At 43.0% G+C, this 17103-nt stretch overlaps 2 protein-coding genes across 6 annotated transcripts in view; one reads left to right on the top strand and one right to left on the bottom strand.

Moving 5' to 3' along the window:
- Window positions 1-10: 10 nt before the first annotated feature.
- Window positions 11-2715, bottom strand: map10 (microtubule associated protein 10). Its single transcript, XM_085478162.1, has one exon. The coding sequence runs from the start codon at window positions 2615-2617 to the stop codon at window positions 143-145; it is 2475 nt and encodes an 824-aa protein (XP_085334288.1). The 5' UTR covers window positions 2618-2715; the 3' UTR covers window positions 11-142.
- Window positions 2716-3219: 504 nt separating this feature from the next.
- The window catches only part of sipa1l2a (signal-induced proliferation-associated 1like 2, genome duplicate a), an 80328-nt gene continuing 66444 nt past the window's right edge, over window positions 3220-17103 (top strand). For 2 of the 5 annotated variants that reach the window (XM_085478161.1, XM_085478158.1), the window contains exon 1: window positions 3223-3395. The gene's annotated coding sequence lies outside the window, so the exon portion shown is untranslated. Of the gene's footprint in view, window positions 3396-17103 lie in introns of all 5 variants that reach the window. The other 3 variants (XM_085478159.1, XM_085478157.1, XM_085478160.1) reach the window with 3 other exon arrangements.

Below are 17103 nucleotides of genomic sequence, written 5' to 3'. Positions count from 1 at the left end.
AAAATTTCCAAAAACGTCTTTAGTCAAGAGCATTTGCAGACATTATGAAAAGGAATTAAATATACAAGTTGATTTCTTTGCTACATACAATACTACAATTCTTGATGTTACCATAGGGTATATTTATATGCTTTTTTCCCCTTTACATAGTGTACCCAGGGAGTTTGCTGGCCACTAGCTCAGAGATATGCTGATACTCTTTCCTGAAATCCAGAGATCCCAGTTCATCCTCCAGTTCCTCTACCTCCTGGGGTTCAACGGAGGACACAGAGTCTGCAGACAATCCTCGAATGGGGATGCTGTGGTTGGCTAACGCGCTCGTCTGACCTCTCGATGACATCAAACTCTCAGTGCAGGAAGTCATTTCCACTCTGCCACTCGCTGACATCTGCTTTCTACTTTGCAGGGAGGCTGACCTGTCTCTGTCACACTCATCAGAGGAACAGCTGAGGGCAGAGGTTTGGGTACGAGGTCGGATGATGTGTGTACCCCTCAGAGTATGCTTTGGAGAGCTGGGGGCTTTGATGGGCACAGGAAGGGGGGCTGATCTTCTCTGGACGCTGTCGGATTCCGAATCAGAGTTCCAAAAGCGAACTGGAGACTTTGGAGTCTTTGCTCTGGAGGGCTCGGGGCTGTTCAAAGGGTCAGGAGAGTAGGCATCACTGGGCTCGAGACTGTGAAAGTCATCAACATAGTCTGCTTCCTCATTTCCAGCCCAGCTGGAGTCTGAAAATGAAGACTTTGAGCTGCTGCGTCTGCGGCTTCTTGAAGATTCAATTTTATCTCCGCGCCTGTCAGATTCAGACTGTGATTGATCTGATTCGCTGTGATGCTCGCTCTTGTCTTTGCTTTGGGGAACACTGTCAGTATCCACGCTGGGGATGTGAATACATTTCGAGAGTGTTTCAGAAAGAAGAGCCTTTTCTGAAGTTGTCGGAGAGCCTCTGCATTGTTTACCCTCGACTTTCACATGCTGTTTTAGTGTGACTGTTTCCTGTAGCGCAGAATCCCGGCTGATGCTCTGCATCAGCGTCTCAATATTTTCATTAAAATCAGAGCTCCTCTTTATTACCGACTTCCTTTTTCCAGACTTAATGGTTTTATGACCTAACCCAGTCTTTTCGTTTACTTGTGTTTTATTCTGTTTTAACTCCTCACATTCACGACGGTTTACTCTGAGAGGAGAAATCTGCTTCAGCCTTAGATTAAATGTTTTAGTTGTTCCACACACAAGCTTCTTCCTGGGTGATTTACATGAGCTTTTATTCTCAAGCAACATATTTTCTTTTTTGTCCTTTAGTTTTACAGAATCAGGTCTAACTATATGTGTGGAAACATTTCTGGAGGAATGAAAGTGTCTCAGATGAGGAAAAGTTTCCTGTTTGGTTTTCTTCAGGGATTTGGTTTGTGCCTTCTGTGGTGTGTTTTTAGCTGAAAGCTCTGCAGAAGCAGGCCTGTATATCCAAGCGAGACTGGGGTGAACAGTCAAGGGCTGGCTGCTGTTTAGCTGTGACAGTTCAACAAGCAGAGCGTTTAGCAAAGGCATCCGCTGTAAGGCTTCCCCAAGGACATTTGGAGGCATTGTGCTTGTTTCTTGGTTTCTTATTTTCGCATCGTGTCTCACTTCTGAATGCATCACTGGAGAACTTGGACTTTCCACTTCCTTTTCATCCACTTCTTCCTCTGAACATGAATCTTCAAAAACAGGAGCTTCTGAATCCAGAGTCCATGATTTGTAATCACCTTGTTCATTTACTCCTTTTTCCTCTGCAGAATAGTAAAGATGTGGGGGACAGAATACAGTTAAATCCTCCTCAGAATCATTTTCAGCTTCGTCTTGTGGTCTGTGTTCAGTACCATCAAACATGTCATCGTCTTCCTCCTCCTTTCTATCTTTACTTAACAAAACTTCTGCATTTACCTCCCCTTTGCTTTGGGCTTTTCCGCTACACTGTGGGGTTGGTGAGCAGACATTTCCAGAGTCAGGAGGCTGCGATGTAGACTTGTTTGTCTCCTTGACATGTTCTTGTGCCTGCTGCCCTCCAGGCACTCTCTCCCTCTCTGTGATGTGTGGCAGCAGACTCGCTCCTAGACATAACAGTTTATAACTCAGGGACATTGCTCCGACTTTCTCCCCCGCGAGGTTGCATATAGAGACAACAAGCCCCCTTTCTATGTGATAGGAGGGACTAGAAACCCCCCGTTCAGTCACATCCTGTCTGATTCTGTCCATCGCTTTAGCCAGTGATATCATACAGGAGCCGACTAACTTGGGACTCTCCTCTGTAACATCCAGCACCATACCATACAGCGGGGTGTTGGACAGCTGTACGTGCAGTGAGTTTAAGTCCATTTTGAAGAAACAACACTTTCCTCTGTTAAAGGCGAACATTCCAGGTTTCTCCTTTTCATTGTGCCCGGGGTTGTTACTGCTCCCGCTGATCTGCTGGTGTTGCTGCTGTGACTGATAAATTAGCAGCGTCGGAAAGTTCAGGAGTGTGACTCCCAGAGCCAACTCGTTAAGGATTTTACAATTTTTCTCTACTCGAATGTATTCCACTAAAAGCTCCAATGAAAACAGAGTCTCTGGATTATCGCTGTTTAGTTGTCCCGACATCCCGAAAGCTGTTTGGCCACAGAGAACCAAAGGGCTAACTATCAAGACGTCAGATAATCCGCTAACAAGCGCTTTTAGCTTCCATCGGCTTCCATGGAAACAGCTGTCGCAAGGGTTTTACGTCAGAGCGCGAGATTTGTGGGAAATGATGTTTCTCTACATACGGACTTAATTAATTAGCCAGTCGACAATTTCGGGGGAGGTGGTTTTTTTGCGCGTTTTATTTATTTTTCAATAAAATAGCTATTACTTAAATTTGGAGCGCTTGTTCACAAGTTTAAATCGAGAAGTATAGAAAGCACAAAAACCGATAGACACGGAAAGAAAAGCGATATTCAGGTAGTTCGAGGGAGTAACTTTCCTGCAGTTCACCAGATGGTGCCACTGTGGGGCTTATTGGACTTATACCCTAAAATAGACTCGTGGCAAATAGCAACAAGGCCACCAGACTTAGTTTGCAGGACAGTTTCATTAGACGCCTTTAGGTTCGTGTGGAGGGTTAGGGTTTATCTGGTAGTCTTCCTTCAATATTAACCTACAAACCTATATGTATAGGTCATCACAGGGGAGCGGAGTAGCGGTGGGCGGAGCCTCGCTGCGTGTCGTCATCACGCAGAAAGGTGCTGGATGGGTATCGCTATGGTCCGTGCTACTTCAGTCTGCCGGAGACTGAAAGGGGGAGATGTGAGAGCGACTACGGCAGCTTCAGCTGGTTTGACCTTTTACGGATAACTAACGCCGTTAACAACCGGGACAGGACACCGGCTCGGATTTGAAGGTAAGGCTTGCACGCCCTTTTTCGTTCTACCTCTGAAGGTAGCAACAAAGTAAAAAAGTGAAGCTGGGGAACTAAAAGCGGGGAGCGCTGCACACGGGCAGAGTGGCAGAGGCGTACAAACTCAGCTGGCACGTCGATGGTAATGGTGAACACAAAGGATAAAGTTGATTTCAAGCACCGATGGTGGTGCAGTCCGAGCGAGGGGTGGAGGTTATGATGTTTCAGGAGTGGACTTTATGTATATATATAACCTATATTTGTCTCTGTTCCTTATGACTTATGCTGCTGGTCAGTTTAACTGGATTCCTGTTTGTTTACTCAGGACATTGCAAGCTTTACAAATAAAGCAGTTTCAGCGTAAAACATCTTTATTTTAACATTCTTGGAGACAGAGTGCAAGCTTCTTATTTCGGTGTGATTTTGAAGGAACTGTGTGTTTGATAACGTTTACTTGTGGTAGTGGTGATGGTTTGTGATGGGGGACGTGGGGGCACAGTGGACTGGAGTATTTTTGAATGAATCTGTTTTGAGTGGCGTGCTTCCATTAAAACGGTGGGGGGCGATAAAGGCAGCTTTGTCCAACTGGCCGTGTGTAATAAAGCCTTCACTTGCTTACCAGCCCATATGCTCTCACCAACCATATTTAATATTTTCCTCCGAGAACCTGAGTGGGATATGTTTTTTTTTTTAATGTAAACAATTTGCTGTTGTGTTTTGTGTCCTTTTTGTGGTTTTACTTTGCAGCAGGTTGTTATTATGAGCAGACAAAAGACAGTTCCCCCCTCCAACAGTCCCGGTTGTTTGGTTTCTTCATAAATAATATCTGGCAGCCAGCTTCTACACAGCATATACAATCTTGTTTGGTTGCTGGCCGCTTCTGTGACCTATTCAACATACACTGCACTGTATACTCCACTGGGAAAGTAAGTCCAGTGTTGTTTGTCCTTAAGCACCGTATCCTTCCTGCAGGAAGTTGAGCCTCCACGGTAACTAAATCCCCAATAAAGGAAAATAAATAGGCCCAATTCTCTGCTGATGGAAGGCTACAGATACGACTAGGTGCTAGGAGTGTAAATCCTGAGTTTCTATTGCTTAATTTACAGTCCTCTGCATGCGTTTCCTTTTGTCTTTGCAGCTTACATCTGACCACATCAAGCATACATAGTTCTCTGCTCCCGGAACGCTTAAAATCAATAAGGCACCATTATTTTTCACAGGGTTTTGAGTCTGGGAAAGATTAGTTTTCCAGGGGATTTGCCGAACTAAGTAGGCAGAGAAGTGTTTTAAGATGGTATGTTCATGGCCTGCTTTAATGTTTAACTTTTTTTCCTTTCCTTTTAACACTAAAAATGCTTGGCTTAACTGCAGCTGTCATAGGTCTGCATGTTGGGGAAGCAACCTGAACGGGTGCAAAGATGTCTGTAATGATGTGTGGAATATTAAGCAATATTATGCATAATAGTCAATTGTTATTATTCTTTGTACATATTGGAACCCTAATCCCTTTTATCTTCTCATTCTCGCTATCATCATGCACATATTTCTATTAGGCTACCTTTCTAGGTTGGATTAATGTCTTTTGTTAATTTCTGGCTGCTGAGTTTTACATTTGAAAGTTACGTTATAGAAGCAAATGTAGGGTTTTTTTTCAGATGATAAAAGATGAAAGATAATGTAGATGAGATTAAGGGTCCTGGGTACCCCATCTCACCCCCTGTCATTGGCACACTCCTGGAGCAAGACTTGCTCAGCAGCCACAATAATGACAGTGCCGTGGTAACTCCTTCAATCTTAATTTGAATAGGGATCTGTTGTGTTCTGCCATCAATAGGTTGCTGAGAGGGCCCCAAAGAAGAAATATGTGCTCATCTATTTCTAACAGCGCCTTCTGCATGACTAACCAGACAATGGGTAATTGAGCCAGATAGATATGTCTTTCAAAATAAAGTTATGTGCGCAGCTGAACAATAAGGCACCTGTCAGGTCTGGCAGAGAAACGGCTTCCTGTGACATGCCCGTGGGCCATATCCAGTTGTTATCATTGCAGAGCTGTTTAGGATGTCTTCCGGGCTACTGGGCCTGGAGTCGCCTAACTAGAATTACAGCCATTATCCTTGGGTTGTGTCACAGAAATTGTCTGTGAAGATGTTACTGTAACACATTGATTATTTAACAGTGTTGGCGGATATCAGTCTTCTCACATCAGTTGCTTGCTTGGGATGTTTCTTTTCTTTCTGTTGTTTCTGTTCCCACGGTGGTTTCCTACCAGCATGCTGACAAGTCATAATTTGGAAAACAGCAGAAGTGAAACAAAACTGCTAAAGGTCTTGTGTTTAAACCAGGGTTTGTTTTTTTTAATAATGATGATGCATTTCCCGCCATTGAAGGATTCTCTTGCAACCATTTCCAACCAGTCCCACACCCCTTTCATGTGATGAGGATCAGAAACCTCGTCTGGTGCGTGCCAGCTGACTGGCTGGCTGGCTAGCTAGGAGTCACAATGGGTCTCCCCAACCAAATCCTGTTGCTTCAAAACCAACCAACCAGCAGACAGGGGATCACATGCTGCCTGCTCATGTTGTGAGAGCCACTCTTTCTCTCCACCTTTTTTGCCAGCCTTTGTTTTGATTGCGGTCTGGATTTATGGAAGGATTTAAGTCAACTCACCGCTGTCAGGACAGCATAGATGAAGTCATTAGGATAATGTTGTTGTCGTTTTTTGTGAATTTAGTCTTTGCTCCACTTGGGGTCTGTTTGTGATGGATGTGGGTGATTCACTAAGCACTGTTCATAATGTACCCAGAGTAGACAAAAGCTTCCTTTTTAATTTGGGATTATGAAATTTGCATCGCTGATGATCGGGTAAAAGCACCAGAACTATCATCAGTACCCCTCATTTGTCTGGTAAACAATAAACCTTCCACATGGTTCTCAGAGGAGTATTGAGATATCTTGTTCTCGCTGCTGATCAGCACGGTGATTTTCCTATTGGGTTATTCATCAATTTTGTCTGCACTGTGCACAGTATGGTTTCTTAATGTGCAATCATTGTAATAGTATTAAGGTGCTAATTTTCTTGCTTAGTCACTGGTTTGTGTGGTTTGTGCCAGTATTCATCTCAGGAAATCACTGTGAGAACAGGCCTTCCTAGTTCCATATTTCCACTCCTTATGCAAGATGGGCAATTGAGACGTTATGGCTTGCGGTTTGTATCCTGGGAACATGGTAATAGCCTTGGTGTCTGGGACATGTATCCTTTGTTAATCTTTGTTGACCTTACTTTGGCATCTGATAGCGTCAGCAGGAGTGAAGGATGCTATACGATGTTTTGAAGCTCCTTGGCTCTAAGTCAGACAGTGACTAAGGAATGGCATGTTGCATTTTATATGCTTAACACATTACTGTTGCTTGTCATGAAGACCAACTTAACCAGCGTTGACCTTACCGTTTAACATGACCCCCACATAATTTTCAAAACCAGGCTGTATCCTGTTTGCATGACAGACAGATGTGATGTTGACTACATGGCAGTGGTTTACAGACAGCAGACTGTACAACAATGCTTTGTCTGAAAGAAAATTGTTAATTGTCCACATGCCAGACAGAATTGTGAAATATGGGGCTTCTTGGTCTCGGTGAGGCTGCCTATTTAAATAAAAGACTTAATAATTTAATATAGAAGGAATATCATTGCCATACTTATTAGCCATTCCCTCACCTCAAATCACAGGTTTATCCATACAGTCAGTATGGTGGTTTGTTAGAGTTGTGAGGGTTGTTGTTTCACCAGACTCATATTTAACATTGACTTTTTAAAAACGAAAATTAAAAAAGTCCCGTACATTATAGATTTGCAGCTGAGAAGCATGTGGGCGAATGCTTCTTCCTGCCCCAATGAGCTATGCTCACACTCACTGTGTTTGTACCATAAAGGCTGGAGAAATGCCAGTGAAAGTTATTTATGTGCTTTGTCTAAATGTTTTGTCGCTGGTCTGCAATGGAGAGGATAAGTCCTGGCTAGTCACTGACTTGATGGGAGCCAAGACCGGCAGTGACCCATAGGTTAAGTCAGTCTGTGTTTCCCCCGACAGGCCCGCACAATCGGGACAGCTGACCTCTGTTGTTGCAGCCAGCCCCCTTTGGGAGATAAGGAGGATTTGGTGCCCCTGTGCATACCTCCTCCCTAGTGGAAAAGAATAGCCCTGTTTAAGTAAATGGACATGACTGGGTGAGGATGATGCAGACAGAGTCCAGACAGGATGTCATTTCTGTACACTTTTCTATCTTCGTCTGTTTATTGGAACCTCAGTATATCACATGTGTCACACACAGGAAGTGGAACCGGTTACTTGTTAGGAATGTTGCTTTTACTCTGTTTGATTAAATGTGTGTCTAATTTGATTGGATCACAAATTGGTTGTAGTTTTTTCACCTGTGTCTGTCATGTGTCATTTGACTACTTCTAATAGAAAGTCAAAGGCCCCTGTAAACAGTTGCTTCTTCCACCTATCATCAGTTAAATTTGATTGGCAGAGACCAATCAACTGCAGTGATATGCAAGTAAGGCTTATTCCAACTGTAGGAACGATGCATATGATTTTTTAGTGCTGTCCACTTGGAATCTGATCTCTCTGTCTTGCATGCACGCACACCTATTGTATCAGCCCAGAGATCCAGAATCAGCGTTTCCCTGTTGTTTTCCCATATTACTCAAGATATTGTGTTTTCCCTGATACAAATGTATATAATAGTCATCATGGTATTCCTTGAAAGTACAGAAAACTGCTCCTGTAGTCTTAAAATGTGGGCCAAAGTGACACAAAGCCCCTCCCGTGCATGCATCAGTGTCCTTGACTGTCAGATCGACCTGGGATAAGCTAAGGCATTTTAAGCGTTAAAAGTGCACGACTGGTTTCTGATAGAGGATGATTGTAATTAACAACTGAAATGGAGCAGATCCGTGACAGATGTGCCATAAAGTGCTCGGGCTTTAGTGTGTGTGTGTGTGTGTGTGTGTGTGTGTGTGTGTGTGTGTGTGTGTGTGTGTGTGTGTGTGTGTGTGTGTGTGTGTGTGTGTGTGTGAATCACTGAGGCATTGCTGCTGGGGCCAGTATCCTTCACTTAACCTCGTGAGCACACTGCAGTGCTTCTACACTGTTGTTGAGCACAAGGTTATGACAAAAATCATTATAATCTACATTGGTAGGAGGATGGCTTCAATGAATATCGCACTGTAGAGCTTAAGCGGTAACAAAAGGCTCAAGTTTTAATATTAGAAATATAAAATGTATGTCTAGACAGCGATGCAGAATTTTAACTCCTTTTCGCTATATGATAGGATTATTTTGTTTTTCTGTGTGTTGCCCTGTTGTGCCTTGTTTGCAGAGTGGTATGTGCAGGATTTCTGTTGTGTATCAGCCTTTTTCAAAAGGAAGGAACTTTCTCCTAAACAGCCCTTTGTCAATTGTGAGAGAGTGTTGCTTTTTTTTCCCTTTTATAGCCGGTTCCTTTCATGTTCCCAGACTAATGACATGAGACAAATTAGAAAGTCTAGTCATGGTCTGTAGCCTGTCATTGTGTTTTTAAAAGTACTGATGAGACATATTGGGAGGAGGATGTTATTCTTGTTTGTGCTTCCACTGCTCCATAAATCAGATGATAATGAGTTTAGCTACCCTGGGAATCACCAAAACTAAAACAAATGTGGCCATTTGTACTTTTATTGTCACTGCGAATTTTGAAGTGGTGTGATGCAATGCGTTATTGTGATTGTGTAATTTCTTTCGACTCAAGCGGAAAGCTATTAAAATCTTAAGTGTTGGCTCGAAGAGGTCAGAGCTGTTCTTCCAAGCTCCATTTGGTGCACATAAACATCATAGTGTCTTCAAAATCCTTTAAATATAAATATTTGGTTTCTTGGAGTTCAGTTTAGATACTTTCTCATTCATGGGAATGACATTACTGGGACATTACTGTGAAGCTTTTTTTTTTTTTTTTTTTAAAAGAAAGTCATTTACAGCACAGAAATGGCTGTACGTGATGTTGCTTTTGGCCTATTCTTGTAAGTTGGTATAGTCTGAATATTTTAGACAAGCCTGAGATAATACAGGGAAACCTTTTACACAAAGTAGATGGGAAGGCTAAAGCGGAAAGAAGCTGAACAGTCAGCTTGGCTTTTCCTTGTTCTTGGGGCAGCAGCGGTATGATGTGTTTAAGGAGCACCGGCCCAGCCAAGCAGATCTAATATGCTAGAACATTATATTCCATGTCTTTTTTTCCCTTCCTATTTATTTCTTTGTCTAGCCCTGCTTCTATGGGATTTGTAGAGATTATTGATGGAGGATAATGATCTTGAGTGACAGTGCCCTGATTTTCTTTTTTCCTTTTTCTTTCTTCTGTAATCGCACTGTTTGTCACTGTGAAGGAGATCAACTGCCCCCTCCACCTCCTCTGCAGCGGAGTGTATTGAAAGCTGCTGTGGATGTTTGGAGGTTAGCCACAGGGGGTGGCAAGATGCAGAATGCAGAGCTAGAGGGAAAGCACTGAGTGCTAGTCTTTATATGGGTTTACTGCCTTTAAAAGAAGAGGAAAATAAGATTACATAACACAATCAGGACAAACAGTGTCCCAGACACTATGCTAGGACCCCGACAGGAGATTTGTGTATTTGTAATTCTTACATAGCTCCACAGCTGTGTGTTCATTCAGTGCTTACCTTCCCCAGGCCATGTTTACTGGAAGCCTTTGGAAGCTCTCTGAAATGTAAACAGGACTGTAGGGCCACAGGCAGTTCAGCGCTAAGCTGCATGAGCTCGAGCCAAAACACAACGAACCAATGAACACACAAATGCTAGATGCACAGCCAGGTGCTGTATATCTGACCGCAGGAGCAGCTGTATAATTACATTGTTCTCATCTGTCTCAAGATGATCTGTGTTTGGGAAGAAAACACAAATACCAAAGGACAGAGGTCAGAGGAAGCTGCCAACCTTTGATGGATAGTTTGTAGTGCATTTACTTCAATATCCTCACAGAAAGCTAAGCTAGCTACACGGCTAGTCATCAGGTCACACACGCAGATCTCTCAGGTGATGACATTTGACATATCCTGGGGGTCCATAACGAGAGAAATTAGTGTCAGTTAATTATTTCCTGTCATTTTGCTTAATTTCCACTGAAAGGCGGTCTGAGCCCGGGGGTCCCTGAGGAGAGGTCTTGCTTTTCCCTTTCCTCACACAGAGACGTTTTCTTGTTTAGTCAATGCTGACTTGTTTGTTATATATTTGCTGTTGTCCTGCAGAATAGACAACATGCCCATGGCAAGGTGGTGTACAGTAAGGCCTCATTCACCAAAGATTATGTGTGAAAATTGTCTGCTCTTCTTATGCATATGAGCTTGCTCTTTCTTTGTATAGGCTTCAAATTTTCACTGGAAACTCAACAGTTGTTGTTTGGGAAAGAGACTGAATGAAGGACCAAAGGGAACGAAAAAAACAACAACAAGATATTCATTTGCACAGGAGAATTTTTTTTTATACACACACACACACAGAGTACAGGTTAGGTTACATGTGTGGGTTTTTTTCCATTATAAATTATACACATGGGAGCAAGATCAGAGATGACAGAGTAATCATTACAAATGACAAAGGTTCCATACTATCAGGCTAGTGTAATAACTGTGTAATAGCCTCTTTGTAATAACTGTGAGGGTCTTCTGTGACCTTAATCCCATGTGACTCGGCCACATCCATGGTTTTAAAGTAAAAATCCCCTGCTCTGCTACCAACCACATCCAAACAATGTAATAATGTCAGTGGTGCAAATCAGTACCTTTTTATTATTGCTTTCTCTCTTTTTGCCGTGTGTGTGTGTGTGTGTGTGTGTGTGTGTGTGTGTGTGTGTGCGTGCGTGTGTTCTCAGCATCTTTCTTCGGCCTGTTTCCATCTTTTAAAGGCTGCACTGGCTTTTTGAGTGCACATTCACATTCACGGGGCTCAGGTTGTTACACAGCATGGAGACCCATTCGCAGAAAGAGCCTGCTCAAATCCATTAGAAGAGCGAAATCTCAAAGGATGATGAAATGGATGTGAGGCAGCATGCGGTAAGGAACATTTAGCTGTCTTTCTTCAGTACGCTCAACATTTATTCTGACATCATATCCAATGGGTAATGTCTGTTAATTCCAGTAAAACATAAACACCACTATCCCGTATGAATGTGGTGCACGAAATATAGACGTGGGGTTTGTCATTTCAAAATCAAATGAGCTCCCCCGGTTGTACAAATTCTGTGGGAATAGGGCTATCAGTGCTGAAAAGAAGCATGATAGGATTTTGCCCCAGGAGTCTCATTGTGGGCTGTGCTTATTATTGATTTAATATTGAACCGAATAGTGTTAGTGTCTGTGGTTTCTCAGGGATGATAGTAATGCTAAGAAATCAAATATTTCAAGGTCAGATGCAAACGTTATCCAACAGACTCCAACAAAGTTCTAAAGTATGTGTATCTCTTATTAACCAGGCAGATTTGGTGTGTAGGAACAGCTTGTGGGAGTCATTCATCTTATCAGCCCTTGCTGGAAATAGTCCAGCAATCTACCAAAATAAAAGCAAGGCTTTCCTCTGTTCCACTGAGTCGGTGTAACTTATACTGATGCCAGCGCCTGGTGATTTCTCCAAATGCTGCCATCTTGGTGAAATTCTTGGGAGCCTGCTGCAGTTTAGAGATAAGGAAGTGAGGAATAGTAAAGTCTGTCCAGTGCTGTGATTAAGGACAGTCACCTTCCTGTGCGCAATCTTCATCTTGTGACTGATCTCTGCACGACTGAGGTCAAGTACATTAAAGACTCTAGCTCCGGCTCTGTGTATGTCAATCTGAAATTGCATAAATATTGATGTCAAAAGACGTGCATTCACTAGCGGAAGAGAAGCTACGGTGTGGGGTAGAATCGTACTCCTTATGACTGTTGGGATTTTATTTCCACTCTTTGTTCACTCCCTCCCTTCCTTCATAAGGGCACCTCATCAGATCGTTGGCCTCAATCTGTTCTGAAGCTCAAAGGTCACTCAATCACCAAGGACCCACACGTCAGGTCCTATCAGTAAACCAGGCTCCTGGTAGGAGGAATTAATTCATCTGTTTTCATCTCCTTGGACACTTTTCTTCATTTACCATTCCAAAAAAAAAAAAAAAAAAAAAAGCAGACTGTGTGGAAGCCGAATAAAGCAAAAGCAATAATTTCCCAACCTCCTCTCCACACTTTTTGTTTTTAACGTTTTATAAGATATGTGAACATATAAATCCAGACAATTAGTAGAGGTTGATGATGGCTTGCAAAAACGATATGTAGATATGCGCTGGAGTGCGTTTTTCATCACTCAGACTAAAGGAAGGACTGATTAGGTTTGGTGAAAGATCAAGGTGTCTGTGACCTCATGCACATCCTTTCTTGAGAACACAATAAAGCCTGAGGGGATTTTGTGATGCTTCGCTGTTTTAAAATAAAAATGTTTTTGCCCATAAGTCAAGAGTTCATTTACTGATTGTGACAAAAGCGCTCTCACATGTCTAATAGGATAAGATGATGAAGTGATGACATTTTATAAAAGTCAGACATGCGTGGATCTGACCTGCTGGTTTCACTGGTTAGTTAACGTATACGACATCTAGGCAGTAATTGTTTACGGCAGCTGACTCCCGTCTAAATCAGTGAGATCAAGCGTGGTGCTGACGGGCGGCAGAAAAGAGCGTAACAGATTTAGAGCAAAGTAATTTCCCTCGAGTATGGTAAGGTGTGCACAGTATTAAAGACAAAAAGTGCAGAGGCATGATGCGACAAAGATGCATTTTTGCAAATTTATGCAAAGGTGTGAGCGTGTGGGTGGCTTTTTTCTGTTTGTTATTTTTTTTTTAATTTATTTTTTTTTTTTTGATACACTTGTAGCCACCACACCTCCCTTAAACACACCCACCACATGCCATGCCAGCTGCAGCTGTTGTGCCTCAATGCTGGAGATGTACAAAATTCCTCTCCCTCTGCAATTAGAGCTGGAGATTGCTGAATAGCACACATTGCAATGTCCTAAAATTGCTCTTGCTCTCCTTTCTTGCTCCCGAGAACTCTGAGTAAATAGAAAGCGATGAGAGCGAATCGCGAATAAACTGGACCCGTCTGCCTCCGAGTTGACAGATTGTGCGAGCTGCTCCTTGTGATGTGCCGTTACCCGGTTAAAGAAACCAAAGGGTGGAAAAAGGCCTCATTGATAGGGTGGGTTTCTCATGCCTGACTGGGAATGTTCGCTTTCCACAGAGTCAAGTGGTGCATTGTGATCTCAACCAAAGAAATGCAAATATATAGAACAGATGTACTACTTCTTTTCTTCCTCCCCCGTTTGTCGGCAGGAGTAATCTCTCACTCTGGTGGAAATTGTGTTGGGTGCACTCTGGGTGCAAGACTAAAGTGTTAACAAGGGAAAAGCCATGTCACCCTGGCACATGTGATGGCTGCCTGCCTTTCAGGGCCTTTTCTCAATAAGGCTAGATGCTCAGGAGAGATAAATGGAGGCTTTTGTGGCCTTTGCCAGAGGGAGAACTGCACAATGCAGGACACACACAGAGCGAGGTCTTTTCCAGAGAAAATGGTTAAAAGCAGCATTTCTACAGTCCCTCCTCCTTTCCCTCGCTTTCACTCACTCCTTCACTTTTCTCATGTCTCTCGCTCTTACCCGCTCACTCTCCAAATCTTTTCCTCCTCCGTGAGAACTGAACCTTGCTCCCATAATGTTTCCATAAACGGGCTGAGGGAATGGAAATAACTCGGACCATTTCCCATCTCCTCCTTCTATCCATCCTCCCCCCACTTGCAGTCTCTTTACAGGGCTGTGGACAGTACCTAAACACACTGCTTTTAATGATACCGAGTGTTTTACACAGCTCCGAGCACTCGCAGAGTGCACCTCGTACACCCTGGTCTTTGCAGGCTTAATATAGCTGTGCTACTGCTGCTTCATCAGACATTACCAGGCCCCTCCACTAACAGGACTGCTTTGAACAGGATGGAGGTCAAATTGGTCTTCTGCCTGAGATTTGAAGTACCACTACACAGCCAGGAGATACTGACTCTGAATTACAAGCTATTGTGCTCCCCTTTCACTATTACCTATCATCTTTTGTTATTAAGGGTCTCTCTGCCTTCTTTCATTCTTGCTTTTTCAAGTTATTTTTTACTTTTTGATACAGTCATTATTTCCCATGCCCACTCTGCCCATTCTTATTTGTCCTGTCTCTTTATCTTTCCCTTCCCCTTTGTGACTCTTTGCATATTATTGTCTTAACTGTCGCAATGTTGCTGTCTGGGGTTTTACATGTAGATTTGCATGTCGGTTGTTGCCTGCATCTACAGGCCATCCTGCTAGCGCAGGGCAAACTCTCATGTGGGTGGCTGTCCTGGGAACAGATGTTTTTGGTGCCACTTGTAGGGGGAAAAGCTTTGAAAGCGACTCCATAAAAGAGATGCCAGCTGCATGACAAACTAGGGCCGCCTCGTCCTCAGGAATTCTATCAGAGCCATTTCTCTCTGAGCCCTGGAAACACTGCCTGTTGAGAATAAGCAGAGTTCTCACTTAATCAGCCTGTTCCCTTTGGATAACTTCATTAATTACAGAAGGAAGTTGTTCTGCTGGAACATATGCTCCAGATGGCCACAGACTTCACTTTTATAAAAAAAAAGTTAATCTTTTATTTCTTAGTGTTGTAGTTAGATTATCTTACATGTTTCTTTCCTTCCAATCTCATTGGTAGTAGACTTTCATTTTCAGCACCTACGACATTTCCAGCATCTGGATTCATATGATCACTTAGCTTTTGCTGTACCAGTTGTTTTGTTTGTAGCGTACACCCAACTTCTCTAGCCAGCTGTGAAGCAGGCATCTGGCATCTTCTGCGGTCCTTTAAAAACACTGGAAACCATATCGTTAACAGGGCAAAGTTGCCAGTGTCAGCTTTCCTTTGCTACTTTAATGCCTCTGCACACGTCCGTAGCGCAGCACCTCTGATTTGGCATCTGCACTCTTTCCCCTGCCAAACTTCCAATGAAAAGCAGCTCTCTGGCCAGTGATTATCATTCACCTGCTAATTTTAACCACTGCACTCGTCACAAACCCTTATTATGTCCCTTATGGATGAAGGACGTCATCTGTGCTGCACACAAAATGCACTGAACCTGAACCACTGGTGTTGGCCAATTTTTTTTACCAAACTAAAGTTAGGATGGGTGCTCGCCTCAGGAGATCCCAGTCATATGTTTATTGGTAATGATATACTGTGTGCAAAAAATGAAAACAACTTGCTCAGATAAGATATGTTCAGCAAGCCAGTGGCAATGTTGTACTGTTCAAAAATTAATCTATGGGTTTGCTCAGCAGTGTGACTATAGCAGCAGGGAATGAAGTCTTCTTTATCTGGTATAAACAGAGATACGGTTGCAAAGCAAATGATTTGGGAAATGTGGTGCTCAGATTTTAAATGAAGCATTATTTGTTGTCTCCCATGTATTGGGCTGTAAGGACTGCCTAAGAGGCTGAAAACAAAAGTTCCCTGAACAACCACTCGACCACTCAATTTACAGCTGAACTGAGCATTTCCCTCCTCATGACAACATGTAGAGGGGTGTGTTGTTGTCTGACTCATCCTTTTAAAAAGTTTAAAAGGCAAATTTAATGTTGATTATTAAAGTTGTGGCCATTTTGAGTGACGGGGAAGTCAAAGGAACGGGGGGGTTGCACAGCTAGCTGTCTGCTAGGCTAATTTGAGTCACTGAACTGGACCTTTGTCTTGTTGTTTGGAGCATTTGAATCCAGTTATCTGACAAGAAGATGGATGGCTGTGTGGCTGATCATACTAGCAGACAAAAGAAGTCTGTGTGTGTAAGTGAAGTTCTAGTTGTCCTCTTTTAACCAAGCTAGCTAGCTTGGCTAACAAGATGCATTCTACAAGCTACAAGCTAATAACCACAACTGGTAAATGGCCTGTATTTGTATAGCGCTTTGTATAGCGCTTTTCTAGTCCTTAAGGACCCCAAAGCGCTTTACACTACATTCAGTCATTCACCCACTGGCGATAGCAAGCTACATTGTAGCCACAGCTGCCGGACACAGGCGCCACCGGGCCCTCTGACCACCACCAGTAGGCAAACACAGGGTTAGTATCTTGCCCAAGGATATTTGGCATGCAGCCAGGAGGCAGCTTGGGCTCGAACCACCGACCTTCTGATTAGTGGCTGACCTGCTCTGCCACCTGAGCTACAACCACCCCAACTAGCACGCAATAAGTGCTAGCACTCGACCGTCTTGTTTAAATGTGGTTAAAGCCATAAGGTGAAATTCGATGCTTCAAATTGGGTCTTCACAAACCAGAGATGACGCCATGGCAACTGCGTCCATATTTTATATACAGCTTATAGTATTGACCATCTAGCGATGTATTTCAATCATTTAGACATCCAAATGGCAAAGTTGTCTAGTTATTTTGAAAAAAAAAAAATAGCGTTTTAGTGTATTTTTTATTTACCTCTTCTGTTAATCATCTTACAACTGTTTGAGAGCTTTGAAACCATCACAGCTACATTGATATTCTCTTGCACATCTGGCATCTTTTTGGTTCCCCTCTTTTTATAGACTATTGATTTTCTCTTTGTGTTTCATTTGTG

The sequence above is a fragment of the Copadichromis virginalis genome, linkage group LG13, assembly GCF_057382275.1.
Source record: "Copadichromis virginalis isolate Kocher_CV1m ecotype Utaka linkage group LG13, C_Virginalis_male_GT1.1, whole genome shotgun sequence".
Taxonomy (NCBI): domain Eukaryota; kingdom Metazoa; phylum Chordata; class Actinopteri; order Cichliformes; family Cichlidae; genus Copadichromis; species Copadichromis virginalis.
This window is presented reverse-complemented; position numbering and strand designations above follow the sequence as displayed.

Coding starts and splice junctions, on each gene's coding strand:
- map10 (XM_085478162.1), bottom strand. CDS start 2,617: ATGTCGGGACAACTAAACAGCGATAATCCAGAGACTCTGTTTTCATTG.